General features: G+C 37.3%; 1 protein-coding gene across 8 annotated transcripts in view; it reads left to right on the top strand.

Moving 5' to 3' along the window:
• The window catches only part of LOC110835993 (zinc finger protein rotund), a 427,918-nt gene that overhangs the window by 294,473 nt on the left and 112,456 nt on the right, over window positions 1-20,989 (top strand). For all 8 annotated transcript variants that reach the window (XR_015535241.1, XM_087349135.1, XM_087349132.1 and 5 more), the window contains one exon: window positions 7,005-7,316. Coding sequence is in view for 7 of the 8 variants with exons in the window: in XM_087349135.1 (XP_087205261.1) it covers window positions 7,005-7,316 (312 nt within the window). In the remaining variant the exon portion in view is untranslated. The remainder of the gene's footprint in view (window positions 1-7,004; window positions 7,317-20,989) is intronic.

The raw sequence follows: 20,989 nt of genomic DNA, 5'->3' as shown, positions 1-20,989 counted from the left end.
ACAACAAGAATATTTCAAATGGGTAAAATGACAGTGTATGAGGAAATAATGTAGGTTTGTATAACTGATTATTAAAATTAACTCCAGGATTATAATTACAGCACGTGAACACAAGAGTCGTCAAAATGACGATAATGGACACAAGACATAAAAATGATAATGCATGATCACAAGATTAGGAAAGGAAAAACCACAAATACAATAGAGGAAAAGAAGAGAGGTGGGGGGAAAACGTTAACGAAAGAGACTGCATTTGTTACTAGGGGATAATAAATATTTGACTGACTTCTAAAATTCGTAGAAATGCCCACTCGCCCTTCTAGGAAAGGTATGTTACAGAGAAGTGAAGGCGTGGGGAAGTGTTCAGATTTTGCATCCAGGCGAAACATTTTCAAATAATATTGTAATGAAGATATCAGACAAGAGTTTGAGGCAGATACATGGAAGTTATTAATAACGCTGTGCCAATTCTAATTCGTGTGAACGCCCGTATTTGTAAAGGAGAAATTTTCTACCCCAGTAATGAATACAAAACTATTTCCAAAGTAAGGAAAAAAACCCTCAAAAACGGTGTTTGTGGACATGACTTGATACCAGTGTTTTAAAATTTCTTCTCAGAAGAGGGTGACTTGTGCTGTTTTTTTTTAAATATAAATTACGCTTTGTGTTACTAAAAACGTAAGTGCACCACACATCCTTGATTTTTGTGATAGTGTTGGCAAAGTATTCCCCTAATAATGACCTTTCATGTTTTGAAGCATGTTGGATTAGTATAAATAAAATGCGTGCATGTTTAGCAACTTTGTGGTTTTATTGTGTGCACTGTAAGGACGCTTTCAGTTGCTCAGATTTACAGCGTCTAATGACAGGATGTTAGCGAATAATGTCTTAGAAACCATGTTGATGGACAAGGTGATACACAGCCGGTGTTCAGAGCGATATTTGAACTCAGGATCTTCATAATACGAAGCGGTAGTGATCGAAAATAAAACTTTCCTTTGCCTTGCCTTTATTTCTATTTCTATATTTAAATTTGAATCTGTGACGATGATGTAATATTACAATAAGAAACTTCTTTTATAATCTCCATCGCCTTAATTTTAATATAAGACGACGTTTCGGAGAATTGAATCTGTCTCCTTCATCAAGTAAAACGTATTTTGTTGCGTCTTATCTCCGGATATGTATTTGAGTCTCCGAAACGTCGTTTGTATTAAAATTATAATATGGACAGTATCTGAAATGTTGTTATTATACGAATACATTTATTTACAAACTGGCACTTTCACACATTCGTCGGTAATTGTATGACTTGAACAACTACCAGTCAGTCTCTGTTGTACGCTATCAATTTGTCTAAAAGCTTCTGAGACTGTTTCTTGAGATAGCCAGAGAGAATGATGGGATGAGGGGGAGAGAGAGAGAGAGAGGTGGACGTTTAAAGAGAATCCGAGAGACATTATGTAACCGAACCGAACCAAACCAACCTTGAAGGCAGCTGAAACCTTCCTACAACCTGTTCTACTTGACAAGCCAACAAGTAGTGAGTTTGGTAGAACTGGCTCCTTGGCTGTCATTAATAGGCTGCCCACATTACAGCCAGACTCCATTCTTCACACACGAAATTGTACTGGACCCCACAGCGGTTTAAAAAATTACCAGACTAATAATAATGCTAATTTTAATTGAATTAATGTACGTGTATGTTTAGGTGACAAATGTATTTGGTAGTAAATATCTGACGGTTCAATATATTTCGGAACTCTTAAGCTGTGTGGAGATGTGAATCAAGGTAAGAATTTATTTACACAAGTTCATACGCCGACTAATTATATGAATAAAATGGAGAAATAGAACTACAAGAAAGTAATTATAAAAATTGAATATTTTGATGGTGTCTAGATTTATTCAACGACACTGTCCGAACTCTCAGATACTTGGCATACGTAGGCTACTAATCTACATTTTACATATAAATGGACAGTTATTAATGTTTACAACTTTACAAACATTTGCGGCTAAGAATGCAGACAAACTCTTTCTGGAATCACGTATTAATCGCAGTGTATTGTTAGAAGTAACAAAAGTGTCGTAACCTGAAAACTTCCTAGCTTCGTCACTTTTGGAATGATGTTTGTTCATCAAGTGTTCTCTGTTTTATGGAAGTGAATTCAAGGGGTTGAATACTTCTAGCTAACGAGACAGCCATTTTATAAAACAACAGAGAAAAGCTTTCGAAAATCAATTTGTGTCACTTGCAGGCACGCCAGTTTAATGCAGAAATTTCCTAACGAAAAATTAAAAACCACAGTAAGTGCTCTTTTGAGCTCTAAGTATCAAACAGCTGTCATATTGAGATTTTTTGAATTTTTGGTGTTCAAAACGTTTATTTTTAGGCACTGATAAGTGCCACTTTGTCAGCCATTAACTGTCGTATCCTTAGCGCAGTCAAATGTTTATATTCAATTGAAGAACAATGACAGTCAATTTTATAAAATTTCCACGCGTTTATACTTACAATTTTATTATACCAGTCAACTATTTATTACATGTCAAATTGAAAACATATTAACCTGTTGAAGTTTTAAGCTGATCTAAGTAATACTAATTTAGTCCGTACCGCAAAGAGAACACCATACTTCTTTATTCCAAAGATTAGTTGATTGATGCTGAGCAATTGCAATCAGCCTACATCTTTATGTCCTGTTTTGTAAAATTTATAAATATTACATTTTCTCGTACGCCTGTATTCTCCCTTGAGATTTTCGTATGTAAATTGTATATTTGTTTATTTATTCTTTATGAAAATTTTACAGTTTAGAAAGCGTCGTTAAATAAAGTAAAATCACATGCGAGAAAATGGACATTAAGTACAGCTTCATTATAGAGTCGAGGTGAATTATATAAACTCAATTGTATCTGTGAACTGCACGTGATCTTGTGGCAATACAGCAAACGGTTTGCTAAGGAGACTGGATTTTTAAAACGAAGGGTAATAATGAGTCATTTAACATAAAGGGTGCAGGACAGGGTTGTTATCTTTATAAAGCTCGTCCTTTCATGTTGTAATCACCCGATTAATTACTAATGTTGCATATACTGACATCACTACACGACCAGATCACTTGCTTGCTTAACCGAAACAATCTCCTTGCTTATAAACTTAAATTAAGTCAGGAATCAACCGTTAAATCAGCTTCATATTTATTTATATTACTTTTCTTTAATTTCGGTTTACCTATCAAAGTGAATTGTTAATAATATGAGTGGCATTTATGAAGTGTGTTAAGAATGTGAGAGAAGTAAAATATCTTTACGCATTAGGCAGTTTGCTGCTTATATCGGTCTCAAAAGTCCTCCTTCCATCGTTTTCTTGGTCTTCCTATGACTCTTCTCTCCCTGTACGTTTATAATTTCCTATTATCTCCGGCCATCTGTTTTCATTCTGCATACAGATTTTTTCAAACTCTTCAATCTCTTCAACTGTATTATCAGTCTTAAGTTTCTAACGTAAAATATGTATTTATTTGGTTTAACTGTGTAAGCCTGTAGCTGTTCAACTAAGGGTCTTAAAAGTTTTAATTTCTGTTGCTTCTCTCACGCAATGTCCATGTTTTCCCTCCATATTTTACCACTGTCATGTCCAATATTTTTTGTACAATTTAAAGTATTTGTGAAATCTAACTAACAGGCTTATTATCGACCATACGTTTCTCATGCAAGCTTATTACAGTATACGTTGTCAGAAATTAATCCTTGAAATTATCGAATCGCTGGGAAAGTCATAATCTTAGAGGGTTATACATTGCGTTGAGGAAGTTTGTTTTTAGTAGATACGTAATTGTAAGTTTGTAACATGAAGAGATTACGTACATGGTAGGCAAGATGATAAAACTTTTTCAACTGAATAATAATAGGCATTTCGGCCTTCATTTCTCTCATATTATTGCCCTTAGTAGATACTGAGAAATTTAAATATTCTCAAATTTTAAGTGTATATCATATAAGTTATGGGCTACTATGACTATCATTCGAATTTCTGTCACATTTCATGTTAAAATATATAGTACTGTTATTCACTTCTAGACCGGTTTATTTCCTGACTTTACACGCCAAGCTCACTTATTCTGATGGCAGTATAGTAACTCGAACATAAATACTCGCCTTGGGTCACTCAGTTCCAGCCCTTCCAGGTTCTTGTAGAATTTCCGGGGTGACGTATTCTAGACCAAACTTAAGAAACTGGGTGTAAGACATCCACTTGTTTAACTCTCTGTTAAGCGGAACAGTGCAAGATAAATATTCAACTGCAGGGACTCACTAGATATCTGATGCTTGCACAGTCTAGTTACCCTAATAATTTTTTTGGTCATTCCAAGGATATTTAAAACCTTAAACAGAACTTGTCCTAGATGAATCGTAATATTTCAATTTAATAATACTGTTTTATTTTTAATTTATAGGGCATAAAATTTCGTTAAGTACTTGTAAATATAGATGATAATTTATTTTTTCTTTGCGAAGAGAAATCCCTTAATACTCTTGGTAATATTTTATATTTATTTAACGACACTTTTTCAGTGATCGATTTGAGTATGGAGATTCTGTGAATCAAACATTCTACATCTGTGTCGAGATAGTCTGATAAGAATTATTAAAGAAGTAGGTTAATTACAAATTATTCTAAAATACATTGCAAGAGGAAGTAATAAGTTCTCCTGAAACATCGGTCAATATCAGACTACACGGCGCTAAGTCTTAGAAGACAGCCAAATTTATAGTCTTCGTATTTCAATTTTTTTTTTTTAAATTACCCATCAAATTTAATTTAAATCATACATACATACCGTCAAATGGGCAAAGCAGTTTTAATATGCACCGTAGGGATGCGAACGCTTCTAAGTCTGAATTAATTTCATAAAATTCCAAAGTTACTGAAGGGCAGTAGACCTGATGGAGTGGCGGTAAGTGCGGGGAATTGCTTCAAGGGGGGAATGTACAGTGTCAAGGGCAAAGATGCCCCTTGGGTTTCAGGGCTCGGAATACAACATGGAAGACGCCCTCAGGGCAATCCGGCGGTAATAGGCCGCTGAAGAATGGGAGGGGGGAAGGTACAGGGAGTTCATCACGCCCACAGCTCCAGGGGACAAGCTCCCTTGCTAGACTCGACAAGGCTACCTACTCCTAATATCACGTATTTCAACTAAGCAAGAGTGAACTATGTGCACTCGTACACTCAGATTTCATGTGTTTATAAGTTGACATTTAATGCTTTTATAATGAAAAAATGTTCTTTGGTCTTTTAAATCGACACATTTCAAGTGGCATTGGTGTATAGAAGGTTGTGAATGCGCCTAAAAGAAATTTAACCATTTAAAGTCCTGCGGTAACTGTATATACCGCCTGTTTTAATAATCAATGAGCCCACATTTTCTATTATTATTCTCAGTGTAAACAACGGGTATTTTTCTAAACAGCATTAACCTTGTGATTTGTAATTGAGAAGTGTTGCGTTCTCTCTGCTGTACGGACTGAATTCTTAAATTTATAACAATAATAATAATATTACGTTAAATGTAGTATCTCTCACTACTCTTTCTCATTTTCTTTTCTGTTTCTTATTCGTGGTTTAAAGTGTTTATACAAGCGGTCATTCAAGTAGACTTACTTACCTTAGACCAAAAAAAACTGCTCCTAAACAGCGTTAGTTTTTAAGTGTTTGTTTATGCTGCTCTTGTGAAACATTCGAGGGCCATCTATTCTTCATCTCGGGCAGATCATTGTAATGCTAGACGTTTCTGGTTAAATCCTTCGGAACCCTAAACATGCAAATGGCAACAGGGAGTGTTTCTAATACTAGTTAATTATACTCCTATGTACATTCCTCAGGTATACTTTGCGACTATAATTTATGTGATATAATTGTGAAGGAAATGCTGGTCTGATTTCGTACTCAAGGCAAAGATCGAATTGTAGGTTACACTCGGCGGAATACGGAATCACGACAGGCCATGCTCTGGGCTGAATCACATAAGCGACCGAAATGCCCGCAGGCAGTAGAAACAAAATAACGTCTGGAAGTTTAGAACACGTAAGAACTTTGTAACGTGTTTACAGTGCAAAGAAATCGTTTCATCCGGTCGCAGTGGGTGAGTGTTATCTGGGGAGCCCACAAACTTTAGGGTCGTGGGTTCGAATCAAGTATTTGTCGTCGTTGCATATCAGAGGTTTACAGTATTGTTATTCTGTGTTATAGGACTTGTTACAGTTGATTGTAATCTTGCCAGCCATGGGGTCCAGTCCATAAGAGAAGACGGATAATTATATTCAATTAATTTTCTTATAATTATTGACAAATAATATTAATAATTCCAAATGTTTGTGTCCCACTGAAATATTGCGAAATTCTTGAGTCTATTATGGGAGATGTGGTTATATTTTTATTTATTTAGTGTTCTGTCTGACGACAGGTCCATATGAACAGGATCCTTCCATCCTTTTCTCGGACTGGGACCTGTTCATATACGTTCTTGGCAGATGATCCAGAAGTGGTTTGCCATTGCCTTCTTCTGTGTGTGAATGGAGTAATTGTTGGGATGCCACGGAGGAAAACTCCGTGTTGCCTAGACCACGGAATTGCCCAACACAAGTTATAAATTCGGGCACTGCCGGGAATCGAACCCGAGACCCCAGGATTACGAGGCCAGCGTTCTAACCGCTAGACCACCGTGGCTATGCGATGTGGTTGCATGACTATAATTCTCATTCATTTTATATTCGCGTCTTCGTATTCGAGGCGGTCCCTGGTTTAAATATGCGCACAAAGACAGAATATCCTTGACTGAATTCGTGATCTTTCTCAGTACATTCGTGTCTGAGCCGTTTCATTCTTCATTTGTTCATCATTACTATGAAAAGCGCACAAATTATGAATAATGTTCATCATCATTGAAGCAGTTTATTATTATTATTATTATTATTATTATTATTTATTGATGTTGCAGAAAGCTGCTTTCGTCTGGTCGTCTCCGGCGGAACCGTCGCCACACCCCCCACACGTCCACCACCCCGGAGGGGGTGGCGTTCACCCTGGAGGACCCGGGGCAGTGGCGGTGTCAGCAGGTAGCAAGTCGGGTGGAGGCGTGGCAGCAGGAGGCCCAGGTGGGCACCAGGGTAACCCCACTCAGGGGCTAGTGCACTGGATGTCCGTCATGGCTGAGCACATGAACAGTGCAGCGGCGGCAGGGGCAGCTGGCAACCCGCATCACGATCCGGCTGCCGCAGCTGTTCATTACATGACGTGGAACGGTGTCGAGGTACGCGTCTACTCTTACCATCCACAACGCATTTTATCTTGTAGCTATGTTTCGACTCGTGCGTGCCATCATCAGGTCGTTTTGTTTATGCCAGCTGAAAAGTGACCACTTGTCTTATATGTATATACTCAGTAGATCACACTCAAATTAGATATTTGGCCAATTCCTAAAAAGCAGACCATATTCTCTACTGTCTCATTTGCCTGAATTTATTACGCACACGGATGTGACGTCAGCCATATTTTTTTCTAAGAACACAAAGAGCAGGACATTGTGTTTCAGTATCTTTATCCGCCTGTGAATTCTATAAAAGGTATGAAAATATGTACCGTGCTTATTGAAATTCGCGCACGGGAACGAACGTAGGTCTTAATTCAGAGAATCCTCTGTTATCGTCAGATTTTAACCAAAACTGAAACATATCGACAAATTTTAGTTAAACTTTCCAATTCATAATTTTTTTTAAAAAAAAATTCTTTCTACCCTTATCGAGTTGTTACATGTGAACAGGTGTACAAACATCGCGAATTTAATATACGCATGTTTACAGCATTCAGTTACGAAAACACCTGAAAATGCCAAGCATGATTCGAAACATTCATTCCTGTACTCAGGTTCTTCAGACAGTGCGAGGCTGTTACCGACATCATCCGGAGACCATTATTTTTCTTATTATTCCTATCCTTACTCATAATTTTTTATGTGGAAACCAGTAACGACGATCGACGGTTAAATATATATATTTTTTTATAATTTAAACAAATGAGCTGGCAAGAAACGAAGCCCGAAAGAGTAAGAACTTTACTGTAACGGACATATGACACCCTGGTCCCTTTTTGGGTGTCTTTCTTTCAAGATGACGAAGAGGGTTTTAAATAAAAACCGCTGTGATGATGGTCTTCGCAACAGAAAATTAAACGCGGCCTATGGGAAGCTGGAAATGGTGTTAATATAAAAAAAACAAAGTAAAAAATCAAGAGAGACACAACGGTCACTAGAATAGTATATTCAGTAAGAGCTAAACCGGATTATGTACCACGCTGATTTAAAATGAATCCATCCCTGATAAATAACTGTTACTGATATCAAAACCGAAATATGAGCACGTCGGCCTTTTATCGAAGACACTGTTCCATCGAATGGATAAAATATTTAATTATTTTCTATTTTCTATTCGAAATAAATTGCGTTTTTCCGAGATAAGTAATTGAAGACTTAAGTCACTGTTGACTTTTACACTCGTGAAAGCCCTGAGTCATCTTTCTTCTTGTACTCAGATTAGTAGCAGGAGAGTGGAAGCCTGAGAAAAGTGCGGACGATGCCTATTTAACGATGCAAAAAAACTTAAATAAAAGTAAGGCCGAAGAAGTGGGGATATGTGGATGAGAGAGAAAAAGTTAGTCATGTGTGATGTGTTTTTAAAACGGAAGAAGAAATAATTCCCCTCTTTACATTTTTTTTCCCCTTTCCCTCTCTTTTTTCATTCATGTCTCCATAGTTTTTTATTAACCCCTTTACGCATTAACCATAAACACACATCTCCCCTTACATACATACACACATACATCTGAAGATAAAGGGACATCTCCGCACATTTAAATATACACTTCGTCCTACCACTATCATTCTTTTTTGTCTTGTGTATAAGACATTCTTTATTTAAATAGAAAAAACTGGCCCCAAGGTCTTTTTTTTTTGTTCTTCACGCCACAGAGATGGACTTAAGAACATAAGCGGCCCTTCTTTCTGAAGAGATTCTAAAGAGAATAGGACCTTTATGTGCTTTTAAGAGGGGTGCAGAACTGTTTTTCCCTCATCTGTTGTCCCAGGTATATGCAAATGTGATGTTACACCATTGGGACCTGTCTTGCTAATGTAAGTAGCACCAAAAGTGGCGTAAGTACGCGTCTTTCGATAATAATTTCGAGCAGGTTAGCGTGGTGGTAACGCTTTGATAAGTACCCGGTTCGAATCAGGGACTAGCTGCAGGGTAACGTAACTAATTTAACATAGAATTAATGCAATTAATGGTGGTCAGGCGCTCAGTTTTTTGAAAACTGAGCTAATATCAAGCCTTATACGCCACAACATTATATACTAACGCCATTCTGTCCGCCCTAGAAGACTATTGGATCGTATTTAATTGATTTGTGAAGACATAATAAAATTTTTGTGTGTAGACGGATGATGATGATGGTTTAGATAGATTTCACAACACAATGCTCCTGTTTAACCTAGTGACCTTATATATTTAATTGGCAAACGTGATGGGAAGGGACCACATAGTAGACCGAAATTATAATTGGGTGATAATATTAAAATGTATAGTCGTAAGGGTGTAGAGATAAACGATGTGTGATACTGCTTCAGGGTATGGTCCAGTATCGGGACTTAAAATATTTCAAAATAAGTGGTGCACCATGAGGTTTGAAGCTCCCATGGAGGTGAGTTGTTGCGCCGTGCAGTCTGGTAGAAGTTTGCCAACGTTTCAAAGGTGTTTGCTGCCTCCATCATCTGGGCGATAATGGAGTTTTAAGCACCTCTGAGACGTCAGTAAATTTCTTCGAGACTACACGGCGCAACAATCCAGTGGACAGTCATGTTCATAAAAGTTATGGCAATCCCATCAACTTGAGGTGAAAGGAAGGTTTTGAATGGTGAATGTGAAGGAACGGCCATTACATAAACTACCTTTGCTTCTAGACCAATCGAATATCAAGTCAGAGATGAAGGAAATGTTTAAGCAATCTTGGGGAATACCACGAAAAACCACAAGATATTAGTTTCTGGATCGATAATTTATACTTAAATCTCCTAAATATGAAACGGCAATGCTAACCACTATTAGATTGTAACTTTTTTCGTTTATTAATTTTGAAGTTATTTAACAGTGTTATGTCATGTGCATGGATTATAGAGTCGAATGAGGTGAAAAAGTAATTATAATTGAGTAAGGATTTAGAAGGTGTCGTCATAGGGTATGTGAAAATGTTGTTCCTGAATTTCGCCTGGATAAACTAAGGATTGCCACAAATATCTTAATGATAGTTATTAACCTAGCTGGGATTCGAAGTAGGTACTTCTCGAGTACAATTGTATTCTACACGGTAAAGTGACGTTTTTCACTAAGTGAAGTTTAACTGGAAGTTACATTTATGAAATTGTGTCCATTTTATAACAATGTTGCAGAGATACCGAAACGTCAGATATTCTGAGTTAAGGATACTGAAGTGTGACCTAAGGCTGTTTCCATTAATAGGCCTACATTCTGAAAAGTAATCAAATTTAAAGTTTCACAAAATACTGACTGTGCTTATTTATGCAACTGGACAGGGTATTTTTTTTCGTTCTTTTGTTACTGCATATAGTAACTGAATTTTTACCGTTCATACCAATAGCTACTGTAAATGTTTGCTTCCGAATCGCTGTTTTACGTTCCACATTTTTAATTCCTTCCATTTTGGACTTTATTTTGTAAACAGACTACGATGTAGTTATTGCCTATTATTAAAAACTTAGGCGTTCCTCTCACCGATAACTTCAAACACCACGTACGAGCCTTTCAACAAGACAATTTGTGTGTATCATGGAAAATATTAAAATTAGATTGCGACATCGATAATTTTCCAATAGCCTATACAATTTTCTCTGTCATATCTAAGAATCTAATCATCTACAGCCACAGTGATGTCCACAGAACTTTAAATATTTTAATTCCGTCAAAATAACACTGCCTCGAGATAAACTGTTATGACAATTACATTTTAAAAGAAAAATACATAGATAATGTAGCAGATAAAATGTCATTTTCTGCTGAAATTAATGTGCGAATTGTCAGTACGTATAGAGTAATTTCAATTTAAAATATAATGCCCAGAACTTTCGCGGTAAATTAGCTGTTAGTATAGACGATGGCCTATTAATTATTTCCTTCCTACGTAACATAAAATGTTTATACCATCCGCCACATGGCCTACGGTAAAATAGTCGATGATTTTATAGAGTACAGTAACTGTAAAATTGGTTGAGAACAAGTTTTAAGCTCCAAGAAATTGTGAACAGTTGTTTGGCCCGAAGTATAAAAGAAACAACTTTCAAATATCATCTGTAATTTAAAGGCCGATTAAATAACAGATAGCTGACCGTACCATACCGGGCGAGTTGATAAAGCGGTATCTTGTAGGAAGATGTCCGCTTCGAGTTTCCGGTTTTTACTGGATGTTCAAATCCGAAATATGTCTTCGAATGGTACTTTAAAATAGACTACGGCCATGTACTCTAGCATTTCTCCCGATGCACATTGAGTAGTTATTTTAGCGCTATCAGGTTGTTCAAAGAGAATAAATTCCATGCAGTATGACGTAATAGGGATCAGAGTCCTTCTTGAGAAGCTAATAGTCGCTTAGTTAGACAAGAAATTTGTCTCCTTTCAAGGAATCCAACGGATCATTTTCGCGAAGATGGCTGTCCTCTGGGATGTTGCGCCGTGTAATCTGGTAGACGTTTACTGAAGTTTCAGAGGTGCTTGCTGCCTCCATCATCAGGGCGATCGCCCTTACTACAGGTCCCAGCAATCCAGAAGACAGCCATATTTATTCTCACGCCAATGAGAACCTCACGCCTTATAGTTCATTACTGTGTTTACAAGAGTCGAACTTTAGGTCCTTCCCTAAACCGGACGAATTTGTTTCTCACACTAACATTCAACTTCCTTAAGATATTTTTAATATTATCCTCCATTTAACAAGTGATGTCTCTCTTAAAGCACGCGAGTAAAGTGTCGAGGCTACTTTTCTGGGTTGTGATGCCGTCTAAACTTACAGGTTGGTACTACCGTTTCGGAGCAACTTACTGCTTCCATTTTCAGGACTAAAGATCAAACGATACGTTGGTATCTACTTACAAGTAAATACGACGTCACAACCCAAATTTCAGCGTCGTAAGAATCCCAAATCTCATTGAAGTGTCTACTTTTGGTGTCGTAAGTTTTAATTTTAAAGTTTCTGGGGGGAAAATACTTACCAAAATTTAATAAACGTTTGAAATATTCGCTGTTGAAGAATGTACATTGCAAGATGCTTTAAAAGAAATATGTGGTACCCAAGACAGGGACCAAGAAGCCAAGATAGAAAGAAAAAGTGGGAAGAAAACGAAAGAATAAATAAAATAAATAACCAAAGAAAGTAAGAATCACCCGCCACATTCTGGTACCATTCAAATTCACTGTATCCTGACGCTAACAGCTCGGTTAATTTAACTGCTCTTTGTAAACCGTGGTTTTAGTAACCCTGCGTCAAATATTGCACGGGATACGTTGCTCAGACATTCTGATGAGTTGTATGGTTTGTGCCACTCTTCCCGTATTGTACTAAGAAGGTTATCCGTGGACAGAAGTGGGGTTACATATGCAAATAGTGTGTTGGTTCTTTAGAAGTACTTTTTTTTAAAGAGAAAAGCTTCGAGGGACTTTAAGATAAAAGCTGTGTGCTTCACAGCATAGAACTTAAAGAGGGGTGGATTAGTGGTGGACCCTGTCTGGCACTACTCCCAATCAGTGGAAGGTTTGGGGGGCTAATAAATGAATGTAAAGACGGGAAGATGGTAAATAAAAATGCATACATGTAAAGGTGAAGATTCCCATCGTTTATAACATATGCAAAGTACGTATGAGGGTCGTCCTCTTTTTTCTGGTGTTAAAGATATTGAGGTGGAGTGATGTAATGCATTTTTTAAGAGAATGAAAAAATGACAGAGAAAGAAAGGAGAGGCGACCCATTTCTAGGTCCCCTGCCCCGTCTCTTGACCAGTTTTCGCGCGAATCTTGTACAGTCTCTGTCACAAAACATGTTCCGGTCACAGTTTATACGGAATTTCAAGCGAATCATTATTTATCTTAATATTAAACCTTTAAGCAGTCTGTACCTCAAAGAAAACGCAACACTTCTCCATTATCTAGATTAACTGTTTACATTGAGAATCGGACGAAACACATTAAATACAGAATGAATAATTTTTGACTGTTAAAGCAGTGGTACATACACTTACCACTGGAATTTACAGGGTTGAAGGAAAGTTTTCTGTTTGTTATCTTTGTTAGTCGTCACACACCCTAAATTACAGCAGTTCGTGATTGCGTGTTGGACTACCAGGGTTCAATTCTTGCCAGCGGCAGGATTCTTCTCTTCACTGCCATCTTCAGATACACTTTAGAGACAGTCAGGATATCAGTTTAATGGAAAAATATGAACACGTTTCTGCAGTTTAAGTTTCGTATTGGCATTAGGACTGATTGGTGATGATTTTTTAAACATCTAACTTCATGGAGCAGAGTACTTTTGATAAACTGATGGTACGTTCAGCTAGTCAAAATAAGAGTTCTCCAACAATCATTTTAATGAACCTGATAATTCTACTCCATACTTCTCACCCGATTCCCTTAAGATCCATTTTGTTATTATCCTTCCATTTATGCCTAGGTCTTAAAAGTGGGCTCTTTCTTTCAGGCATCCCTACCAAAATTGTTTACGTATTCTTCATCTCCCACCGTCATACTACATTCTCCACCCATCTCATCCTAGGTTTTGTCATCGTACAGATTATGGAGGTCTTCTTTACGCAGTTTTCTTCAGCATCCTGTAACTCCCTCTAAGGATAAAATATTTTCCTAAGAACCCTGTTCTCAAGTGACTTCAAACGTTATTCTCCCCTTAACGTGATATTTCATGACATTAAAAATGTTATTTTTATCAAGGCATTGTTTGTGAAAAAATTTATACAGTTATTGAGTTATGGAGTCAGTAAAAATGTAGCCTGTAACAATCTGAACAGAATTCAAACGTAATATGTCTACAGTTAAGGGAGCGCACATTCAAATCGGAAACGAGGTTCAGATAAACTGAGAGATAGAAAAGAGGAAAGGAAGAAAGAAAGAGATAGACGAGGAAAGAAAATAAATAAAATACCATTTCTCATTGTATGTGTTTTTATTGTAATCTTTCCGTCTGAATTTTCAGACGTTATTTCACCGATTACAAATACAAAATAATGTGTTATTCATAACAGTGGTATCACCATTTATGACAGTGATAGCTGAATTAGAAATAAAAAATGGCATGTAAAGTAACTTAAAAATCCATATCTAGTAGGTGCATCAGTGTATAACTCTATATGTACGATGGAATTCCTTTGATGTTTTGAAACAGCCGCGTTCTTATTATTGTACTAATTAAAATTCTCTAAGACCGCGAAAGAGAGCCAAAGTTTCTCAGAATTACCAGAGTACGGATATTTCTTTTTGTCTATTACTAGCGGCTCATAATAATCGGACGTGAAAACATTTCAAGTTATTACTGGATTCACTTCATATACCTAAGCTGACGCAAGGACTAATTGAAATGTGCAGAATTCAACCAGCACTTTAGAATTTACAGAATTAAATGCGAAACCTGAAGCTAATTTACTATAAATTGTGGGATAATTGTTTATAATTCATTTTACTGTAATAATATGATTACGTCCTTTCCAAGGCATAAATTAATAGTGATTAGATGACAGCTTAATTTCTGTTCCTGTAACAATTTTGTATAATATTTTATATTGTCTTGTACGTAAAAATAATGCTAGTAAAACTCCATCTGATTATTTATCATTTTTTCCCAAGCATTACACAAGGAATTAGTGTTACAATGTAAATATATCTCTCACTTATAGGGAAGAATAGTTGTACTTAGTTTGGGGACGACATATACATCGAAAATACGTAACTGTAAAATCTTGATAGATAATTTAACTAAGTTATTCTCTGTTGAATGATTACTCGACTGCTGGAGCTAGATACTGGTTAGGGATGTATTTTTCTCTTTAATACCACATCCAGGGCACCTCAAGGGCTCACAAAGCCCAGTTTCCGAATTTACTAGGGCTCTTTAACCGCTGCGGCGTAAAGTTAACCTAACCTAACCTAACCTAACCTAACATAACCTAACCTCCGCGCAGTGTCGAGTTGAAAAATCGCCTCTCAAATGAAATATTTTTTCTTAGATTTCATAATAAAAATTTTAAATAGATTCTTGTTTTCCCGTGTCCCGTTAATCCAATGGCAGCTTTCTACTATTTAATGTATTTAAAACTTATTTTACATTAGAACTCTCATTTTATGATTAGGTAATTTAATGTCTGTGCCGACTTCAAAATCCTCGGTTTAGCGTCTGCTTGGTCTTACTCTTCTTACATGTAATCGTCCGGTTATATTATTGGCCGTAATTTTATTCCTTTGTCGGTAATTACTTTTTCAAACAGAATGAAATTTATCTTGTATTCCTCTCCTATTCTTCTTTAGACTCTCATCCAGTGTTCATGTCTCATTCCCTTCATTCATCATTGGTTCAGCCAGTGTTTGTGTAAATTCAAATATGTACCGCTAGACGTAATGATCAATAACTTACTAAGAATGACCCGACATAACTCAGTGAAATATTTCTTTGCCGGACTGGCGGTGTTCAATTCCGGGAAAGGGACAAGAAATGTTCTCTTCTTAACGACGTCTGCACGGCCTCTGGGTTCCACATTGCCTCCCCTCCTATGCTGATACTTCCACGGACAGAAATGACTCTCACGTACACTTAGTAACGAAGTCTAGAATCAATGGAACTTTACCTCCTTTATGGCGTGGTGCTTATGTCCAGCGATAACTTTATATTTTACAGAATTGTCATCAGGATAGCCTGAGCTTGATCTGAAGAAATATGCCGCTGACCTGACTGTACTCTGCTGTACTATTGCACCTATTATCTTCACTTGTAAACAGTGACGCTATTTTGCTTTCGATGCACGTCCTCTTCGGGGCTTAGACGAAAATTTTAACGCGTCTTACGTTTTCCGAAGGGGGATGTGAATTTGCATGTGACCCAGTCATTCCACCTCTTAGCTTGGTTCGTTCAATAGTGACCTAAGTGTCATCAGACCTTCTCCTAAGTGAAGTTTATAAGCGTGATGTCCCAATCTGAGTAAGTTGTTGATAAAGGCGATAGTGTGTGTGGGACATGGAAGACCCAGAAACTGGAGACATTTATATGACCATCAGCTTCTGTCTTCTAAACCCACGTGCCACATCCTGCCCTAGACCACTTGTAATCTGGCCCGCGAAAGTATTTATTTGTTACTAGTTACGTCAAGTTCAAAATTGTTCTGTTTACTCCGATGTGCTTGAAAGAAAATTGCGATTATCTTATCTGTGTCAAATTTCAAATACCACACATACTGTTAACTTAAATACCCTTCTGTAAAATGTTAGTTTTCAACTAACAATTTTGTTCGCGTTTGGGGGAGCAAATTTAAAAAAAAATTAAACTCCATAAAAATTTGTGCACATTTCAGTGACATTTTTATACACACTATGGTAATTGTTCGTGTTTGGGGGAGCAAATTTAAAAAAAAAAACTCTATAAAAATTTGTGCACATTTCAGTGACATTTTTATATACACTATGGTAATTTGTAAATAAGTAACGTTATCGATAATGAAAATTGGCTATTAGTTTTAAAAAATGGTGCTTGTGAGGGTTTACTTTTAGGGAAGAATAATATAGGCCACCCTCTTCTAAACTGTTATCTTGGAAAATGTATTTATTTAATATATTTTTCAAGTTGTATTTCTTTCCCTTATTATTCTTTCTTGTGGTAATCTGTAATACATTTTATGTAAATCGTTCTTGTCTATTCGTTCGATATGGCTATTCCATCTCAGTGCTGAACTTTGTAGGTTTAAAAGCTGCACTCTCGACCTAACCTTAGGATGATGAAATGTTTGTCGAGGTGTATGCGGGAGGTTAATATTAAATCTAATCTTAGTTAAATGTGATGCGTGTCGACTGGGTTCAGTTGGCTATTGACAAGACAATTCGTGTTTACAGCAATGAACCTTGTGAAAACGATAAAAAAACATTAAATTTCTATACCATTTCAGTAACTATAATTTTTTAAAGTAAATAAGTGTATCGCGGAGTAGGTAGGTTATTTCAGAACGCATTTATAAAGATTGTGAATTGTGGAACTGATCCAGCAGGGTACAGCAATGCGGAGATGTGCCATGTGACTTAGGACACTTTAGTCTGTCTGTGAACAGGACACAAATAGATGGTTTGTCTCTTGCACCCTGAGAACTTAGATCCTAAATGTTTTTGTTCTTGTATTTCTACACATAGCTTCAGGGCATCGTAAAGACATTACGTATTACCGTAGTGAAAATCCGTTGAGGTAATTTTTATCCCTAAATTGTATACAGAGGGAAGGGGGTTAGAGAAATAATTAGACGGATGGTTCTTTTCTTCACGGAGACATTGATGAATCGGTCCAACTACCTTGCATACGCTACACACCCTCCCCACTTCTGTCTTCTCTGTTTTTTTTTATTTCATCTCTTATGAAAGGGCGCAGAGGTGCCCTAAGAACAAAGCAGTGGAAGCCATTGTGAATAAATGGTGACCTTATTTTAGCATCGTGAATGTTTGATGTGTAAGGAATGTTTTTTATAATTATGGGATCCCTACATATTGCTATAAGGAATTTTTTTCTTGGCGATTTTAAGTTTAACGTTCCCAGTTTAAATTCGTTACATTACCTTTTCAAGATTTTGCTGTCTTTTATTTCTGTGACCATTTTTTTTAAGTTTTCAACTTGTGCAAAAAAATGTGTATGTTGATAGATAATGCAAATTCTAACGGACACCTAATGCAGGTAGGAAATGTAAAGCCTCGTATGCGCTTCGTGTGATATTAACACGCTGGTCCAGTGACGTCACTGTCCACATGCCTGCATATAAATCCCCTCCCCCCTCGGCAAAGACTTTACGATCTTGACCTTTTCCTTTGTCTTTTAATATCTTATTGGCGAAAATGTCTGCTGCTGCTGTTAGTGTAGTTTTTAGAATTGTTATTATTCGTTTTCTTTGTGAGACTTCCATGAAAGGAACACGTAATGCCTCAAGTTATGCCAAGCATATTTTTCATGTCCAGAAATACAAAATGGGATTTAATAGAATTTAATATTACGAATTACATAAAACATGGAGGAATTTGATTTTGTCAGTGGAAAATTTCGTCCGTAAAAGTTATAACTGTATCACATTTCGAAAACTAATGCTTTATGTCCTGTACGCATTTTATTAGATTTGTGCTCATACAAGTGTACACTCACATCCGTAGTAGGAATATCTTACGATTTACAAGGTGGCTGTCTTCTGGTTGGTAGAAGTTTACCGACGTTTCAGGGGTCCTTGATGCCTCCATCATCAGGGCCATGAGACATCACTCATCGCCCTGACTATAGTCAGGCTGCAGATTACCAGACTGGAAGACGTTACAACCCAGAAGACAAACGTCTTAGAATTCAGCCGCCGTTAAAACCTCAAATCTGTCTTCTAATTAATTGTCATGTAATATCCTCAGAAGTAGATATTTTCAGGATTAAAAGAAGCAGACAAACGCGATGATTCTGGTGGAAAGATGTTATCACTGACTGCTACCGCCGAGGAAACACGGCCGGCTGAGGCTAGACAGGCCTGACGGTCGCCTGCTTGCTGTCAAGCAGAAGAAAATCCATCCTGTAGATGGCTTTGCGTTGTAAATGGAATCACCTGTGTTACGTTATGCTTAATCCAAGCAAATGTAACGATTAGCATAAGCTCATGTCTTCAAAATGTGCTGCCCGTAAGAAGCTTATGTTTTGTGCGTCGAATCACACAGCTACCCACATTGAGATTAAGTGCATTGTCCTTGATTCCAACTGGCCTTTCATCTTTCTCCAGCGCATCTTATCCAACAGCTGACCGTTGTAAAATGCTTGATTATTTATACTTCATCCACATGTTGCTCCAGGTTCTATTGAAAATGCAAACTCTTAGGCTGGTCAGACCATTTCTTATCCTTCACCTTCTTGTAATTCGTTAGGCGACGCAGTTACACAGCATATATTTAATAACTTATTATCCGACCTCATAAAGACTTTTCTGCCGTATTAGTTTAAAGACGCTTGTAACGTGATTCCCATGTTTCTTTATCCGATCGACTTTCGAATTTAAAATCTCGTGGAACTCGACATGAATACGGTGGTCTTCTAGGTCGTGCAGTCTTTTGGTTGTATACCAAGGTTTGGTGGAAAATAGAGCAATATTCAGCCCTGAAGATGGAGGCTGAACCTTCCCCCGAAACGTTGGTATACAGCAAAAAATCTATACTGCGAAACATCCCAGAATACTGTCGTATATATTTTGCTTGTTAATTTTTGTTCTTTGATCTTTTCATTTTAGTATGCTTTGTAATATTATAAGATAAGTTGTGTTAAATACTGAAATTCTGATCGTATATGAATAACCCATCAATATAACTATATTTAGTGTTACAGTCTCTGACAGTGATCGCTTAAGAACCGAGGAAGACTTGATGGAAGCATAATATTAGGACTGGAGTTGCAAAACTCTTTCCTGAAGATGGGAAGTGGATAGAAATAGTTGAGGAGTGTGTTAAATTATTGCTTCTGGTATTAGCGGTGTTCAACCCTCGGCTTTCAATACTATAGAGTTACCTTAGCACGACTCACGTATGTTAATTCATGGATATGTAAATGGGCAAGACAGTCCGTTTTGAACATGAAAGAAGTTTGTACCATCTGTCTGACCTCTGTTTTTTCTCAGGCCCACGATTTTTAGCGCCCAGACTTAGCATCTCTCGGTTGAACAATCCTTGCCTCTGGGGGCAACTTCATCCTCATTATATCCTTGAAGATTCCGTGTCAAATTAATTGTTAACTACTCCAGCATCCCCCAAAACTTTCCATTCGTCTCATACCCAAAAACTTTACGTCACCCTTATTTAAAGGATTTTCTAACCCTTTATGGCCACCGACTGATGTTTTGGAGGGAGGTGGGGGATAGTGTCCTTCGCTAAAACCCATGAAGGTGTATATTTGAAGGGTAGCAAGTGAATAAAAGGCAGGGAAGGGTGAAGAAGGGAAGGGAGTGCATTTTTTTAAGAAGATGTGTTGTAAAGATCCTTTCTCCTTTGTATTTAGTATTCTAGTCTTGGTTTTAAAGGATTTTAGCTGAACACATCTGCATGTTCATACGAAAGAGGGAAGGTGGCGTGAATGACCGAGAAACTTCTCAAGAGCTGGGAGGGATGGCTCAGTCACTGAAATGAACCCTCACTGGTTGAACGGCTGGAATCTCTGGTCCCGGTAGGAATAGATCTGCTCAGCTCCATGCAATCTCGGTTTCCTGTCCAATAAGTTCCCGTTACACCTTTCTGCGACGCGACAAGAACACAGCCAGTGTCCGATGCTGATCTCTCACATTTATCCATTACAGACGAGAGGAATACGTGGAGTTTTACCTCCGCCCCTCTGTAAACTTTCATAGTTGTAATTAGGCACAGGAATACATTTATGTTAATTTAATCTCCTAAGGGATGATTTTTCTTCAGAAGTCTTGACGAAATGATATCTAGTGGCTGAACGTAATTTGCCCGAAGTGTTTACGAATCAAATCATAAATGTGTGTAGAGGACATGGAGTTAATCGTCCAAACATTCTGCACTTCGATACTAGATGTAGGCGAGTGGTTAGCTCCACGTCGTGGCAGATTTATTCCCGAGGCTTGCCAGTTTTGTGGCTAGGACAGCG

Source organism: Zootermopsis nevadensis, unplaced genomic scaffold (assembly GCF_977971745.1).
Source record: "Zootermopsis nevadensis isolate Lab colony 2312 unplaced genomic scaffold, Znev_1.0 Znev_ptg000015l, whole genome shotgun sequence".
NCBI lineage: Eukaryota > Metazoa > Arthropoda > Insecta > Blattodea > Termopsidae > Zootermopsis > Zootermopsis nevadensis.
This window is presented reverse-complemented; position numbering and strand designations above follow the sequence as displayed.